This window comes from Bemisia tabaci, chromosome 7 (genome assembly GCF_918797505.1).
Source record: "Bemisia tabaci chromosome 7, PGI_BMITA_v3".
Taxonomy (NCBI): Eukaryota; Metazoa; Arthropoda; class Insecta; order Hemiptera; family Aleyrodidae; genus Bemisia; species Bemisia tabaci.
In genome coordinates this window covers 3,738,754-3,756,140 of record NC_092799.1, presented here as the reverse complement: position 1 = coordinate 3,756,140, position 17,387 = coordinate 3,738,754, and the positions used below count along the sequence as shown (strand labels likewise).

General features: G+C 34.3%; 3 protein-coding genes and 1 long non-coding RNA gene across 8 annotated transcripts in view; 3 read left to right on the top strand and 1 right to left on the bottom strand.

Moving 5' to 3' along the window:
• The window catches only part of LOC109036755 (uncharacterized), a 62,677-nt gene extending 60,121 nt beyond the window's left edge, over positions 1 to 2,556 (top strand). The window contains exon 13 of the mRNA XM_019051118.2: positions 323 to 2,556. Within this exon, the coding sequence (XP_018906663.2) occupies positions 323 to 447 (125 nt within the window). The 3' untranslated portion in view covers positions 448 to 2,556. The remainder of the gene's footprint in view (positions 1 to 322) is intronic.
• A 302-nt stretch (positions 2,557 to 2,858) lies between these two features.
• LOC109036757 (NPC intracellular cholesterol transporter 2) overlaps positions 2,859 to 17,387 on the bottom strand; it is a 61,441-nt gene continuing 46,912 nt past the window's right edge. Inside the window, exons 1-3 of one of the 4 annotated variants that reach the window (XR_011900244.1) lie at positions 5,098 to 5,422; positions 4,371 to 4,424; positions 2,859 to 3,143 (exon numbers count right to left, since the gene is read on the bottom strand). Coding sequence is in view for 2 of the 4 variants with exons in the window: in XM_072302610.1 (XP_072158711.1) it covers positions 3,057 to 3,143; positions 4,371 to 4,424; positions 15,665 to 15,828 (305 nt within the window). In the remaining 2 variants the exon portion in view is untranslated. Of the gene's footprint in view, positions 3,144 to 4,370; positions 4,425 to 5,097; positions 5,423 to 14,613; positions 14,721 to 15,664; positions 15,829 to 17,387 lie in introns of those variants that run through there. The other 3 variants (XR_011900245.1, XM_072302610.1, XM_072302611.1) reach the window with 3 other exon arrangements.
• Positions 5,484 to 13,720, top strand: LOC109036756 (magnesium-dependent phosphatase 1). 2 transcript variants are annotated; one of them, XM_019051120.2, is made up of 5 exons: positions 5,484 to 5,690; positions 8,910 to 8,970; positions 10,423 to 10,530; positions 12,403 to 12,574; positions 13,462 to 13,720. In XM_019051120.2, the coding sequence occupies exons 1-5, from the start codon at positions 5,654 to 5,656 to the stop codon at positions 13,492 to 13,494; spliced, it is 411 nt and encodes a 136-aa protein (XP_018906665.2). In that variant the 5' UTR covers positions 5,484 to 5,653; the 3' UTR covers positions 13,495 to 13,720. The 2 variants fall into 2 exon arrangements, with proteins under 2 accessions (XP_018906665.2, XP_018906664.2); XM_019051119.2 differs by having other exon boundaries at positions 5,491 to 5,690; positions 10,312 to 10,530; positions 13,462 to 13,714.
• On the top strand, positions 14,652 to 17,323 carry LOC140225087 (uncharacterized). The gene is made up of 2 exons (XR_011900252.1): positions 14,652 to 14,789; positions 16,551 to 17,323. It is a non-coding gene; the product is annotated as an uncharacterized lncRNA (long non-coding RNA).

Sequence of the window (17,387 nt, the reverse complement as noted above, 5' to 3'; positions counted from 1 at the left end):
CATGAAGAAATGTAACAACAAAGAATGAAAATCAGGAAGTCACATTGGGGGTTTTTCAAGTAAGCAAACTTTCAATTTTTCCCGAAAAAAGGGGGAAAAACTGACATTACCATGACTCCTGATGGTCGTGTGGATAATTTTAAGGGAATGCTGAAAATTCTGAAGAAGTTGGCATTGCAATGCACTTTGAAAAATTGAAAACTGTAGTATTCACTCATTTTAGATAACACCCGATGTGACTCAGTGCTGTCTGTTGCTCTAGTCATTAAGTGATGCCCTCATTACTTTTGCGCTAATTTTCTTCAATTTTGATGTGTTGCAGGATCTTTCAAGAAAGGAGACTACAACGAAGAGTTTGCTTTAAAGCACGGAATTTGTAAAATGTTCCTGCGCAAGGGGAACTGTTCGTTTGCTAATTGCAAATTTTTACACTCGTTACCGCCATAACATGAAACCCCAAAGCTGAAAGCAGCAAGTAAAGCTAACGGATCTGATTGATTACCTGTTCAACAGAGCATCAACTCAACGATTCCTCATCAACGTCCTTTGTGAATTTAGGTTGTCTCAGTGCCTGATTGTCTCAACTGTTATCTTGAAAATGGACCCTGATTATTTGTTCTGTTCTTTACGTAGGGCCATTTTCCATCAATCAGCCACTCAGTTGAATTTGTTGATTTTTGGATGTAATGATGCTATTGGCTTCTCTTTTGCCACAAGTTACGAAGGCCTCTCGTCAATCATTCAGCCTCTGATAACATTTAATAAACCGTTACAATTCTTGGTTTTAGAGGAGCAAAATGATTTAAATTTAATATCAATGTGGCTCTTCAATGCTTACTTAAGACTGACTTATTAGCCTGTGATGTTCCTTCCAATGTAGGACCAAATTTCAGCATGACTGTATCGAATGAATAGAATTGAGGGATGACTGACTAATCCAATGACTCGACGTATCAAAGTAATAAACTCTTTTGTTCAGATGGATTCTTTATCGCATGTATGTTTGTTTAGTTGTGCATATTTGCCAATCTGCTGCAATCTAAAGTCTCAGAATTGAACGTTTTCTTCCATGGAAACTTATCAGTGGTTTGTTTTATGAACCATTAAGTGCTAAGAGTTCTTTGAATGATAATTTGCATTTTGATTACATGTGTACTTTTTGGTCAACTGATTCAAAGAAGGAGCTGTTAGGTTTTCTTTTTATATATTTTTATGGTTATTTGTTACGTATTGTTCACAAAGTATGACTGCTATCTCTTATTTCTTTCTTTTAACATCTTGGTTAGAAATTGTTCGCCTCTCAGTTTTGTTTCTCTTTGTTCCTTTCTCCCAACTCAGTGATCCGAAGTGTATATTATTGAAGAGCTTTAAAATTCTCAAATAAAATCCCCTAAAATTAAGCTGCTTATAAATATCTCAATTTTGTTCAAGAACCCTCTTTGTTGTTTGTATTATGTTGATTGACAATGATTAAGTTGGAAACGACTAGGGAAGCACTCAATTTTATTACGTTTTATTCCAATTTTATCAAAGACTGATTGCTATTTTAGGGAATGGGATTTGTAAACATTTCTTTTTTTCCCTCTCATAGCAAGTAACACACTCTTGCACACTGAATCAAGTTTAAAATTTCAGTTCAAAGTATCTCCCTTCGTACTTTTCAAAGTTCTAGCTGTAAATTAGTACTTTTCTTTCCGCCAACTTATCATGCAGTGTCTGTTTCTAGAGCTTATTATTTTAGGGTTTAAAGTACACTCAAGATGCATTTTTTTCTTTTTTAGTTCCAAAAGTTGTAACATGCCATAATTAGATTTTTCAAATTAAGAAGATATTGTTGTTTTCATCATATTTTTTTTCTTTCTTTTTCTTAACCATTTTTTTGAGATCACAATAATCCACTGTATTTTCCAGCAAATATTTTCTAAAGAACGGATTATAAAAAAAGAGAGGGTTAAAGAATTCGATAGAATGATTAGAGCACTACCATTCTTGCATGAATCTAAGTGTAAGACATGCTTGCATTCACAAGTTTTTGAAATAAATAGGGTGAAATAGGAGAAATTTCAAGTCTTGAAGTGTGCAGAATGAAGATTTTTTTTCAAGTTACTTCCTAACTTCCCTTGTTTTATAAATTTATAAAAATATATGTATTTAATGGAGAATTTAAAACATTTAACTCGCTAATTTTTTACTTGTCTAGGTTTTAATATTGCTTATCTTTCCCCTGTTTTTTTTTTACGATCATTGTGTCAAATGTATCGGCAATAATAATCAATTTCGCCTCCTCTTTGATGCATTGATATTTTGTTACTCAAGTTGGCCTGTAATTATGTAAAATATGTGTATCATATTTGTTCCATTTGTTTATCACCATGTTAAGATGAAACCGTTGCAATTGTGCAATGAAATTTTATCCATTACCTATAGGCTAAGTGAACACTTTGTACCTGACATAGGTTTAGGTTTTCTGTACAATATTTGCCAACTTGTTATTTATAAATTGTACATTCAACGAGAAAAAAAGAGGACATAAATAAATGATCTTGAACAAATCTACTCTTGTTTTCTAAGATTCTTTCTCAATATTTCCAGACTGTTGACATTTTTTGATGTTGCTTTCCTTAATAGAAAAAAACAGCAGTGTATTTTCTTCAAAAAACGCAAGAAGGTCAAAGGCTCATCATCTTCTGATCCCCTCTTAGAAAAAGGAAGAGCTCTTATTATAGACAATCTAGCAATGCCACAACATTCCTTCAACGAAATTTATACAATAGTCTGAATTGACACGGCAAATATCAAACACGTTGATGATCCATCAAATTGATGGCTGATGGGTGTAAAAAAAAGTACATCTGATGTTACAAAAATTCATGTAAACAATTTTATTTCACATAGACATCAGTTCATCGAAAATTAGAGAGAATGAAAGGATAGTGATCAACGAACTTCATTTCGATGATATTTAGAAAATAAAACATGAAATAACAAACAAAAAGAAAAAAGGATACACGAGCCAACAACTAGAAATAAATGGTGAAATATCACAATCAACTAAATTATTTGTCTTTAGGTTTGCCATAATTTTCTTCCATGTAGGTCCTTACTCTGTTCCATACTGTAGCTGGATCATCCACTTTCGGAATCTGGAAAAATTATGGAAGCGACATAATAAAAAATGATGAAATCCTTTACCCAAGTTCCAGAATGGGGCAATGAGTAGATCGTGCCAAAAAAGACAAAATCAGCTGAACTGTATTGCTGTGGTAAGGAAGAGCGCCATATGAGTCATCAGACTTTGCCATGTTTCCTTTCATAAAAAACGAATGTACTGGGAAAACTATGAATATTTCTCTTCAAATTTTACAGACAATTTCGTTCGCAATTTAATTTAAAATATCTGAACACTTAGAGAAGAAATATGCATATCTTTCCTCAAAAATTCACATTTTCTCCTGGGAAATTAGGCAACTCAAAATTTCCTACAGTGTTCTTTCTTAGCACGACAGTTTTCCAAAGGGTGACCTTCAGTTCCATTTACTAAAATTTATCCAATTGGAAAGGTATTATCACTGGACAAATACCTTCTCTCAGTGATGAATTGGGATGCGTTTAATGAGTGTCAAATCAGTTGATTTTAGATCATTCATGCATAAATATTTCATTATTAATTCTTGAAGATCACATATTCCATAATTATTTATTTATGCTCTTCTGTACTAAATTGACTTTTAATTTAAAATTATTCATTGACATTTATAGAATACATTGGTTACTTACAGCAAACATTTAAACTCAATATGCAAGAATTACAGTCAAAATCAGTTGAAATGGACTGGACAAAAGGCCTTCAGAAAAGGTATGAATTAAAGTACTACATAAAATATTGAGCTTGTTCCATCTTCAGTGCCTCAGGTCCTACCTGGCTGAGTCACCTAATTTCTTGGCTGTGTGCTAATGAAGTCAACCTGTTAAAGTTATATCAAAATGCTCCGAGATCCAGTAGGCTCTCACCAGTGTGCAGGGTTCTTTGCAATATTTTTACTTTCTTGCTTTATTCGGTGGCCCCCTAGCACAAGTTTCTCATGTAACTGATGTAATCTGATTGCAGAAACTGCAAGACTTCTAGTAAGTAACTTAGAATATACTAATGGGAATTTCTAAAAATTACACTAATGAAATCACATTCCAAGAGGACCTGACTTGCGCCTCTTGGTCGTCTCTGACGGTATTTTCATCAGCTAAAGCAACTCATTTTTGACCTGGACATCCTAGGTTTGAATGCATCACTCAAACATGGGAGCACAGAAAAAACCATTACCTTTCACTAAGTAGTAATCATAAGATAGCAATGAGTAGGATGTGTGCCTTACCTCATAATTTTGAGCCAAATAGACCCCAGCGTAGACGCCAACTCCAAAAGAAAACTGTAACAGATCAGAGAAAAAAGTTAAAACGTTAGTAGGTAAGAGTGGCGAGTTTATTTCAACTGATAATGTTGCTAAAACTTTGCAGTCCTATTGATTTTTTAAGGGGGTTTTCTTTCACATCAGAGTGAATAGTAACTTTTTAGTCTTCAAATAAAATGTGTATGTATTCTTTAATCAAGCATGACACTGCATTCACTGCACTCTCCAAACAGGCTTTACATTTGTCTTTTTTTCCAGAGATTTATATGCATGCTCTGAAGGAAATTTCTGCTGTTCAGCTCCTCATGAAGAAAATTTGGTACATAAAAAGTTCTAGTATGAAGGCTGATCATACTCAGGAGGTGCGGTGAAGAACATCGCTTCAAATAAAAACATAATTTGGCTAGTGCCAAATCCTATGGTTCTCTCTACAGGGTTTCTTATTTCAATGATCAAGGGATTTTTTCATCCAAAACCGCAGAGGACACATATGAGGGGATTCATTTTTTGTGCCAGTCTGCTTCTGCGATCTGGCCTGATCCAGTGAAAACCGATTCAAAATGTTCAATGAATGAAAAAAAACCTTTATTAAGTATGTTAGAATAGTGCATCGATGAGAGATTCTGGAGACTAATAAGAAATCCATTTGAGGAATGATCAAGGAATTGAATTAAAATACAAAATTACTTACTAATCGCATCTCTACTTAATTAAAATGAGCTCTACTTAATTTTAATTATACAGAGAAAAGCTTTGAAGCTTTAAGAAGTTACGATTACGTTATGAGTCCTATTGACTAAGCTTAAAATTGAAACAAGGCAAAAAGGATTTCTCTAAACATTACCACAGACTTCAACATTTCAACACTTTTCAAAAAAATTCACTGTCTGAAATAGTGTATCGGAGAACTTTTTACTTCTGTTTCTTCATTTTTAAATAACTGGCAAATTTTGGGAAAATCGGAAAAACTTGAATGACATTGAATTGTTTATTTTTACCTAACCTAACCTCTAAATCAGAATCTGTCAACAACAAACAACAACATTCAACTTCTTCTTATCAACGTTTGAACGTTATCAACTTCAACACAACTTCAACATGTGCTCGCTCACTGATAGTGAGATTTTATTCAATGTCTTTGGAGAATGAATACATTTTTCTCGGTGACTTATAAATCTTGATCGATATGGTGGCGGTAATTATTTAGCAGTAGCCAATCTTTTCATTCCTGTTTCTCTGGAGTTCAAATGGCTGAAGATCTACCTCTTGTCGTGCTGGATCTAGGTAAGTTTCTCACTGACTCGATGCGTAGTACCCATTCGCTCCCATTATCATTTCTCTTCCTCCTCCAAATCGCATATAGACATAGACAAACTTGCAGCTTCGAACTCGTGACAGTCCAGATCATTGGCATGGAGATATGTAGATGATGGTTACCTGGTCACCTAGCTACATACTCTAGTGCACTTGTAGAGGACCGCAACCTGACAATTAGTTACCTATATGTTATGTTTAGAGTCGGGTGGGTGACAGGGCTATTCGGCGGACGCCACAAATAACACCGAAGTTGGAGGACACGACAAAATTCTTTATTCAAAGGGAGGAAAAACGGTAACGGTTGACAAGGGACAACAGGGTCGGTGAACAGTACGGTAGACGAGAGACAACGACAAGATGGCGGATGCTATGTACAGTGTAGCCAAATCTACATTCACAACATCCTCTCCCCGCTAGGGTAGAAAAAAAAATTTTACATGTTTAGTCAACAAGAGAATTTCAAAGAATTTACAAATTTTGACAATTATTTTAAATGTAGTTAACAAATAGAATTTCAAGGAATTTATAAATTTTTGACAATTGTTTTAAATGTAAGGTCAACAAGAGAATTTCGAGGAATTAACAAATTCTGACAATTAAAGATCTAAGCGGTCACGCTGTTTCCGGATTCTGCCAGAACGTCGCACTTCTGGGTGCAAGGTTGTTGAACTGGGAACAGATGTAACCGGTCTGTTTTGACAAGACTGCTTTGGGGCACTGATTTTGGATGATGCCAAATTTGGCTGCAGATGACGCAAAGGACCAGTCACCACATACCGGCGACAACTCTCCTTGTTCACCCAAGAATTTTCAAGTTTAGATGACTCAAGAACTGGTGCCTTATTCTGAAGCGAATCCATTGACAAAGAAGTTACTTTTAACTGATTTACATGTACTAATTTAGTGTTACCATCTAAATTTACTAAATAGGTTGTTGGGCTTACATTTCTAATTATTTTTCCTATTTTTGTTTCATGGTTTTTGCTAAATTTTACTAAGACTTTGCAATCAGGTTCCAACTTAACTAATTTTCTAAATGTTTGTCCTTGTGGTTCCAATCATACAATGCTTGATCAGGCCATGTGAGATCAAACTGAATCTTATTTGATAAGGAATTGTAAGCATGAAACTCTTTTTTTGGTCTTCAAACGACCCAAACCCGCCAACAACAGGTTTAATACACTAATGGCAAAAATGCGTATCTCGTGATGAAGTATCAATTCTCAGTGCCGAAAACGCAAATCTCGGTATTTGTGCCGTATTTTCTAACAGTTCGAGAAATCATAAAAAATGCTGATGAAGTCTAAAAAAGCATCTGATTCTTGCGATCCTCAAGAATTATTAGGTATTCTTCTACTAACAATAAATAGGATTGTAGACAGTTTTTTTTTACTCTCCTGGAAACTCGTGTTTCCCGAATAGGTACGCACTTATGCACTTTCACCATCGTACTATTTCGTCTCAGAGGTGTTGCTATCATAAGTGATTGAAGTTACCCCAACGTATCATGATCGATGGCGTCTTTCAAAAGCATATAATTAGTTATCTCGCAAATTAAATCGAGTGACGATGACAAAAAGAGAGCGGTAGTTGAAAAAATTACTGAGTCCTAGTATCTATATTCAATCAAGTTTAGCATGATTTTTGAACTTCATTAGAGGAAAAAGTGACATGATTCAAGCAGAAATATGCTCAAATTTACTGCCGCGAAGATTTCCTTATGAATCAATAAAGAAAATAATGCTTGTTTAAAGAAAAGAAGGTGTTTTTATAAAAAGAAAAGTCACTTACATCAAGCAGAGACCCGCTTTCATCCAACTATTTTATTCTTGATTCAAAGTAAAATCTTTTTGACAGCATAGGTACTCAAGAATGTTTCTGCATAAATTGAGTCACTTTTTTCTCTAATGAAATTCAAAAATTATGCTAAATGTTACTAAATACGGATGCTAGGACTTAGTGAGTTTTTGGATTGCTGCTCTCTTTTTGTACTGTAGTATCTTGATTTATTTTGCGAGGAAAGCTCCGTATCTACTCCTAAAGGATGCCTGTCATTCTTAATATGTTGGAGCGCCTACAATTTCGTATGATACTGTGCAACACCTCTGGCGTGAAATAGTTGCTTGAGGCGCCGTGGCTTGCTGCGGCGCGGCCGGGCGACCAGCAAGACACGTGTATTGGCGCCTACAAACCGAAAGTGATACTTTAAGCTTTGCGCAATGCGTGAAGTATCCCATTAGGTTTGTAGGCGCCAGTGCGCGTTTTGCGCTGGCAGCACGGTGCTCCGCCCTATGTTAAGCTCTGATATTTAAACACGCGGAGTCAGCGTTTTTCAACTCATGATTCTGAAATGTTTACACTCTCTGCATGGATGATTCTCATTTAAATTGATGGGGGAAAAGTATGTATTAAAGGAAAATGTAATGTGTATTTTGTAAATATTAAGATGGTTACGTGTTAAATTCAATGATCTCCAAAGAAATTTAATTTTTCTTTTAAATGCTGTGCCTTTATTGTACTGCAGTGTGGTGAACGTGCAACCAAACGCTCAAAATTGGATGTATTTGACTCTAAAATATCAATGCACAAATGGGTTAAAACCAAAGATTGTGTGCTTCTTGGTTTCTTCCCTCTTTTATTCATTGTTGTATTGTTTCATTCATCACAACTACGGCTCATTGAGATTATTTAGCTTGGAAAAGGTTTTATAGATATCTGCCACGTTTTAAAAATTTTAATATTTTTAAAATAAAGTAATATTTTCATTTAAAAAAAAATTAGGTATTAAAAAAATATATTTTATATCGAAAATTTTAAGGATAAAAATAAAACCAAATATTCACCAATGACAATTTGAAAAGATGAATCAAAAGAAAAAAAGTACCTAGGTAACATTTCATTTAAAAAATGAGTTACCATAAAAGCACCTCCTTCTCTCTCAATTTTCTCATTTCGATATTGTCAATATAATTATACATACGGACTAAAATATAAAGCTTGGACCAAGTCACTGTTGCTTATTTTATGCGTGGACATAAACTACTGGACAAGATAGGTGCGCGGACAAAAAATCGTTGACGGAATGTCCTAAAACTGTAAGCACTTAGGAAAAAAAGAGGGGGGGGGGGGGAATCTATTCATTATCTTATTTAAGCTAAAGAAATACAATTGTCTTCTCTTTTTCAGATTTGACTTTGTGGTCTTTTCAAGTGGACAAACTATCGAGTCCCTTCCTTATTGATGATGAGTAAGTAAATTTAAAATATCTGAGAGGACTAAGAGAAATCGCCACTCTAAAAATCATACCTGGAAAATTCATTTTTTACGCACAAGATGCTTTTGTCAGTGTCTTTTCATTCAAGTAAAAAAATTGAGTGTGTCTGAAGACTACCAAATTTGAGAAAATACAAAGTTTTTGAGCTATATTTATCTTATTTCATTTCATAAGTATGCACCAAAGCCCAAAAGAAATTAGAAATTGGCTTAAGTTGAAAAGACAGACAATCATTGCTCTGCAGAAAAGATAATTTAACACATAACATTATTACTCATCAATTTAATTTCAAGGATTTCCTACATCATTTGATTGAAATGTTGTAAAGTTAGTAGTGAGCTGACAATAGTAGCGTAAACTCCCTCCTTTTTAATATAAGCGGGAAAATATGCCTAAACTGCAGGATTGTGTAGTCTGATTTGCAACGTAGTAGACTTCCTCTTATACTTTTTCCTCTTATTCTTTACTTGGAAAAGTACCAATAGTCTTTTTTTTAAAAGTTCCTGATTTTTTTTCTGTTTGTGAAGAATATTTCTGTAATAATTTCAAGCCATAGTGTCGGTTTGTTCCTCTTCGATGATAAAATGCGGGAACGAAGATTTCAAAACACTGAACAATTTGTGCATTCCTACAATTTCATCATTGTAATGCAATTCTGTATTGCATTTAAAAAAAATTTATTATGAACATTTATTTGTGCAAAATTTTCTGTGACAACCTGTCAATTCTCTGGGATGTTTCAATATTAATTCAATGTATTTCAAATAAATACATTTGATGCATTTTTTAATTTCATTCCAAGCATTCAAGTACAATGTAGTTCCAAAAGTGCGTCAATTTTTGATGTATTATTGGTGTATCATTGTAATGACCTGTGTTATGTATTTGACCAACAGGCAAAACATTCAAATAAATTATTTGTTTAGGTACTTAATATCAATGGCTAAAGTGCGAGGCTGTGTATCTCCATTTGTGATGTTTAAGACTATCTGGTCATACTTTTTTTTCCCCTTGGAAAACAAGTCTTCGTAATTTCTTGAAAAGTTCCGTGATTTTTCTTCTCTGACAGCAAAGTATTCTGTATAAATTTCAAGTTAAAAAGTTTAATTGTCTCTCTTCGAACGAATAAACTAGGAGCGGAGATTTTGAAACACCGCCATGGAGGCACCGGGTTCCGCACTTTAGCCATCGATTTTTAACCTCAAGAGAAAATATTTTAAATATTTTAGTATTTCAGCTGAAATTTTTAAATTAATTTTTCTCCTCATCAGTCAAATTCACTTATCAAGCTCTCCATCTTTTCATGATTCTCAGGACTAATATGGTGGTTGATAACCGAGGAGTATCATGTAAACTATACCCAGGTGCTATGGCAAGCTTACAGTACTTGAAAAGTAATGGTTTTCCTTTGGCCATTGCTTCCAGGATCTCGAACATTTCAGCTGCCTACCAGTTACTACATCTGTTCAATATCAGTCAGTACTTTGACTTCAAAACTATTTACCCTGGCTCAAAAGTGCATCATTTCAATCAGTAAGTGAATAATTGAATGAGGTTGGTAAATATTATTTTTGGAGTACTGTGATTGCTGATGATCAGTTTTTCGATAAGGTTGGAAAGACACAAGTAATTCTCAGATATTGACCGCTGGTACACTCACAGTTTAGAGGTGCATTTGTTTGTTGATACGTTTCATTTAACCAAGTGTGAGTTAGAGAGAAAAAAGACTAAATCGGCATTTGGAAGAAGTACACACAGAAGCCTGCATAAGCATGTTTCTTTAAAAAATGGGAAAAAAGGTATTTTTTTCTATTTCAATTCTGTACATCCTCAACTGTAACTCAAGACCATTTTTTAAAAAAAATATCTGATCATTATATATCAATCTGAATAAATTAGGAACGTTTTATGATGCAATCCCTCTGTTAGTTCAAAACTTCGAACAGGTTTTTCTTGAAACAAAGATTTTTGATCGTAAGGTTCTCAGGATCTACTGGATGGATTTCCAAAAAATGTACTCTTTTTCTAGTTACAGACGTGAGGGTTTTCTCTCATTATTCTTTAAAAAAAGAGAGTTTAAAGGCCTCATTTGCAAATCCTTTCAATTTTTTTCTTTAAAAAAAATATTCACATAAATTTCTTTTTTATAAATTCTATGGTCAAAGCTGGAAAAGAGTCTAACAAAAAAATGTTTTTTGAATCTGTTCACTGCAACCGGAGAAACGCGCACCGTAGCATTTTACAGAGTGTAGATAGGGACTTGCGACTCCCTCTCAGGAGAGACAGTTGTGCCTATCCCTGCTATGTACAAATTAAATCACTTCATGTGCCTTTTTCTCAGTATCCTCTCGTAAGGATTTTTCAATTTTTTTTTTTTTTTTTGCCTAATGACCTAATTCCTTAATAATGAATTGAGGGAGCTTTTCTGCGCAAGCTGTATGAAAGTAATTAAAACTTTAAAATTCTTTACTCACGTGCGACGTAAGTTTTATTGGGCCGACGCGTTTTGAGAGAGCGGCTCATCATTGGTATAGCTCACGCTCAAAATGCGTCTGCCCAATAAAAATTATGTCGCAAGTGAGTAACAAATTTTAAAATTTTAATCATCTGACTCCTTAGAAAGTCTTCCTCTATTTTATGAGTAATCTTTTTGGTTTATTACGAATTCGAATTTTAGTAGGTTTTTTAATATTGAATTTTTGTTCCTTCAAATCTAATGTATCTAAGTAAATAAAAAATCTATTAAAATTTGAATTTTATATGAATCAGAAAGATTTTATGTCAGATGAAGGAAAACATTTTCAGGAATGAGACAAAAAAAAAATATGAAAAATTGTAGCAAAAGCTAACTGCATAGGGAAACACTGCAGATAAGCTTCTTTTATATGTATACCCCCATTTCCAAACTTTCCCTTAACTCCTTCATCTGTGCATCTTTCATATTATTAGAACTAAGGAAATAGATTACCTTTAAATTACTTAATAGGGAGTGATAGGTAGAAGAGACAGTGCCTGCCCTGCTTACATGGTTGTCACTCCACTGCAAAATTTTCATCGTAAATTGGCGTCGATAATATCAATAAAAGTTGTGAGAAATCAACACTTCCCTTGTTTGTCCGCTCGAATATCTTAGTGTAGAGAAAAGTAAAATTTTTGCCACGCAACCATTATGAACCCTTCACTCTTAATATCCAGTGGTTTTTTTTTTTTTTTTTTTTTTTTTTTTTTTAATATTTTGTCCCTTACAATATTCATCTTCATTCTAAATAAAATTGATTCAGACATCTTCCATCTTTTTTCCATACAAGTAGGTTTTATGTTCAAGTTCAGTGTCGTTGTTTATTTCTTGAGCTTTATTTTTTTTTTGCTGGTTCAGTTTCTGAAATTCATATTGATTGTTTTCAGCCTTCATGCTATCTCCCGGGTTGATTTACGCAACATGATTTTCTTTGATGATGACAAACGAAATATTCGTTCCGTCGCCCGACTAGGAGTGCATTGTGTTCATGTCGCTGATGGTTTGACCGTGGACATTATCAAAGAAAACTTGAATGAGTTTCATCGATCTAGATCGGAGGTGAGTACTTCAAGCCATTCTAGCTTTTTGTGATGTAGGTGTAGCTTGGCTCTTTGGGAAAATGTAACCGGAATATTAAAATGTACTCTCACATCTCTCTTGGGAAACCTTTTTGAAATAAATTAATCATTGATAGAACTGCCCTTAGACCTTCAAGATTGTGGTCAATCTCAGATGAGTTTGCAAACATATTAAGTTAGTACTACCTATAAGCTTACTCCAACCAAACTTAAAATTTCTGATTTATTCAATTATGGTATTTGGCAGGGTCACAATTGGACCTCGTTAAACAGAAAGGAACCAAGCCACATCAGCTATTGCCAAATTTAATCGGGCAATGTAATTTTTTTACATGAAAACGGTTGTGCGGGTTTTTGTGCAAATTTCTATGAATTTTCTCCAGAATACAAAGCAGATTTCTTAAAATTTTCAAAGGAAGCCGCACAAACGTTCTCTCGTAAAAAATCAAATTCGCCTGTTTCCCCTGTTACTCCCTGGCAATAGCTGATGTGGCTTGGTTCCTTTCTGTTTAACGCGGTCCAATTATATATGTAGAAAGCAATATTCCTCTGCCTTATGAAGACAATGTTATCATCTTTGAAATTTCTTCCTGCCAAAATTTTTATAGGATTTAGATGAAATAGCTCACAATTATGATAATTCTTCTTAATACATATTAGTATATGTTACGACCAAATTTTAACATTAAAACAAGTATGTAATGGTTTAACAAAATTAAGGTCACATAAATGTATCAAATATACAGAATACCCTCGAGAAGTGCTGGCTCATCTATAACAACATAAGTAATTACAAAGAATTAGAATGTAAATGAAGACCTGCTACCATAATTCCTTTGTATTTTATTCTGACCTAATATTTTTCAGATGAAAGATGGTGAAAAGAAGGAGCTGGTGTGAATGTGAAAGCATGAACACAAGGTCTGAGTACCAGACTTCTCATGCAGATCAACACTCTTTTATAAGACAAGAAAGCTGGACACTACAGAAAAGTATGGTACTTCTGCTCAGCCCAGAGAAGAAAACCATATTTTCTCCAACACCTTTCATGGCAGAATAATCTGCAAGAAGCAAATTTTTTTTCTGCGAATTTTCTGCAAGAAAAAAAAAAAAATGGTAATGTATAAAAATTACATTTCATAAATCATCCTTGAATTTCCTCAAGTGATTTCTGATATCCGTTGTAATAACGACATCTCGATTTGAAAGGTCTCGCATTGATTCTTGATACTTTATGGATTTCTCTCTTTCTTGAGTGATTTCTAGTCCTGGCAGAGTATTTATCAAAATTGTTTGAGACCTTATTACTTTACTAGATGTGAGCCAGATAGCACTCCTTTTTTTTGGTTCTTGATGTTTTAGAAGTCAAAGTCAAAGACTGCATAACATCAGTGAAAGAAGAGGTGAGAGCATACCAAGATATTTTAACAATAATGATTTCTAGTCTGTAGGGCTGTAAACTAAATGGGTCAGTTGCGCGACTCACAGAATTAAGTTTTGATGATTTCAAATTATAGATTAGCAAAAGCGCTGTTCAGGCACTAAGTTTCTACGTCCAATAGGAACAGAGATGTTGCCCTTCAAAAAAGAAAGTGTATGACATCAGCCATTGTAGTAGTGCATACCATGGTTTCTTCCACCTTGGTTTTAACCTTATTTTAAATCAAGTAGCCACCTGTTGATGAATCCAAGGATGGGAGGAATCATGGTAAGTACCACAGCTGTTGGATGACATCCACACCGTGTTTTTTGAAGGGAAATATCTCCGTTAATATTGGACATAAAAAGTGAACGTTTAGACAAATCTCATTATTTTTCATTAATTAGCAAGCTTAAACTATCTAAGTGCGTTTCTGTACCTAGTGCTTATTATGTTTAGTGCCCCCTCCCTAGAAAAAATCACTAAGTTCATTTTGTTTAAAATAGAATGAATCAATGGAGAGCAGATTCCCAAATGAAAAAAATTGATTCCTCAAATAGTGTGCTTTCTACTTTTATGTGGAAGTAAAAACTACAAGCTCCTTATTTTAATAATTTTTATTTTCTTAAATCAATTTTATATGCACAAAAAAACAGCATTGTTCATTTTTCTCATTCCACAGCCGCCAAGCCACTGGGAACCGTCCCTGCAACAGAAGATTCCAGCCATCAGCAGATTAAATGTTTGCGATAAACTTGCAGGAAAAGCCTTGGAGGTATGCAATTTTTATAAATAATTGATTATATAATGTTCCCTCAAAATCTTAGTTACATTCTGCGTATTTCAGTTCATTCCTCTAGAATTTCCTTTTTCTACTTTTTGCTACCTATCTGAATTTCTTTATCTTTAGCTAAAATCTGTCCATGTCAGAGTTCAAAAAATGTATGTGTCATTGTGTCAGGTGAGGATTAAGTGAAAATAAGCAAGAAATACAAGAAATTTCTGAAAAGAGGAATATTTTGGGAAGCATGGAAAAACTTAAGAATATGTAATTAATGAAAAAGTAAGGATCCCGTATGATGACATACCCCTGGACACTATCCAGTCATTCAAGTTTATCATTACATATTCTGCAAGTTCTCTTTGAACAGCACTAAATAACATTTACACAAATGCAGCTGTAAACGAATCTAAATTATCATCATTATTGTTATTATGATATCCGTCTATGAATGGAACCTTAACGTTTTTTATTTTGTTTTCTTAAATGGACTACATTTTGCAATGAGGCACTACTATATTTTAGAAACAATGTATGTGCTAGTAGTTTTCGTATGCAGATAGGTGGTTCTATGGATGAGCCAGAGGTAGTGGTTCCTTATCACAAAATGAAGTCTTAAGTGATAATTGCAAGAGCTCCTTGAAAAAGTAGACATATTTTTCCTAGCCTCTCTGAATAGAAGGCATTTGAAGGAAGGGTGAAGATCCCCTAATCTCAGTGTAATCAACATAGTGCGTCCTTTAGGGAAGGAGCCGCTCAAGGAACGACTTTGACTAGATCCCTAGTGCCAAATCCAAGAGTCGATTCCTTTAACTTTCTGTCAAATTGATCAAATCAGGAGCCCTTTAATAAAAATGTATTGCTCTTACTGGAGGAAAATATGAAGCCAAACTGAGGGTCTGTGTAAAATTTTGCTTGATGTTTGGCAACACTGGGCATTGAGTATGAGAGCATGCCTCAGGATTCAATCCGGGGAACGACAGCCCAGGACCATCCCAGTATGGCAGGGATCTCATCTTATCGCCTCGGAAACCTGTAACAGGGAAACAAATGACTCATAAATCGTTGAGAGTCAGCGGTGCAGAAAAGTAATTCCTTCCACGTTTTTCCAGGATCCGGAGGAGAAAATAAATCAACCCCTAAAAAACTTTCTACCTTTCAACCAGACAATGGACCACCAGGAAAAGTGCGAATTTAAGCATTATGATGTATGAAGCCAAACCTTTGACAGACTCTTCATACTCTCAAAGAGCCATTTCATGAAAAAAAAAGAAAAAAAAACTAGGGTCATAATATAAAAATTTGAAGACTGTGGGCTTTTTTACAAAATTTTACCTGCTGTCAGCCAAAGAATCACAAAATCAGCTTAGGTGGTAAATCTATAAATCAGGGTGTCTACAAATCTGGAATTTCCAGAAAGTCCGGAAATAGTACCGATATTTTAAAAGCGATCCGGGAGTACTGAAAAAGTGCTGAAATTCCGCAAGAAGGTCCAGAATTTTTGTGTCATTTTGTCAATATTTGAGCAAGAAATTCAAATTTTTGAAATCTTTAGAATTTTTTATCAAATGAATGTACCGAAATCGTACTGAAATTCCCCGTTGAAGAGGTACTGAAGTTCTTGGGAATGTACTGAAAAAGCACTGTAAAAGTACTGATTTTTGGCCAGCCTGTTTTAGTAGACACCCTGATAAGTACAATTGGACAAAAAACACATGATGAGCTCAAAATGATGGTGCTTTCTTTTTGTTTTAGATTTTCTGAGAAGTAGAAGCTACTATCACCTGAACTTTGACAAATCTTCCGCTGAGTGCATCTTCAAGTGTGGCAGTTTTTCTCTCAATCTCACAGTCCACAGGCTGTTGTCATCGAAACAGGCCATTTCAATTGTGATCAACTACATCTTGTCAAAGGTTGATTAAATCGGTAAATTGATGTAATTCATGAATTATTAGGCTTTTATCTGGTACACAGAATGATGTAATTGAAAGGTGAATGACTCAGAACTAAATGAGACTAATCTAAACCATCAGCACATTTCAACCCTTGTAGAGCTTTTTCAAGCTGTGGCAACATTAGTTTGTTGGAATTGTTTAATACAATTGGGATGAAGTTCAAAATTTTTTGGCTGCACCTCTAGGTTGAACTATTGGCTCTGATTTTAAATTAAGATTTTATATTGAGGCATCATTGATCAGATAGAAGGTGTTTTAAATGAAGCTAATGGTTTGAAACAAATTATAACTAACTATAGCCGCTGGTAGATTTTCTGAATTGTAGATTATTGATGAATAGGCCTTAATATTCTTAATCAAATGAATATAAAATCTTAGAATGAAAAATAGGTATGTTCATGCTGCCACAATGGCCATCTGATGAATGCTGTAATAATCAATAGCTAGCAAGTCACTTAACTTCTCTCTTCCTTATTTCTCTAAAAAAATGAAAAAAATGTAATATTGTCAATTATCCTTTTTCTGTTGATTAAATTGTTCAAACTTTCATTAAACAGTTTTCCATGGCAATGTTTTTAAGTGAGTTCTTTCTCGAGGCACCTGTGGACTTCTGGGTGCAACAAACGAAAATCATCCA

Coding starts and splice junctions, on each gene's coding strand:
- LOC109036756 (XM_019051119.2), top strand. CDS start 5,654: ATGGCTGAAGATCTACCTCTTGTCGTGCTGGATCTAG. Junction 10,531..12,402: donor AAAGTGCATCATTTCAATCA/GTAAGTGAATAA, acceptor GATTGTTTTCAG/CCTTCATGCTATCTCCCGGG. Junction 12,575..13,461: donor TTCATCGATCTAGATCGGAG/GTGAGTACTTCA, acceptor AATATTTTTCAG/ATGAAAGATGGTGAAAAGAA.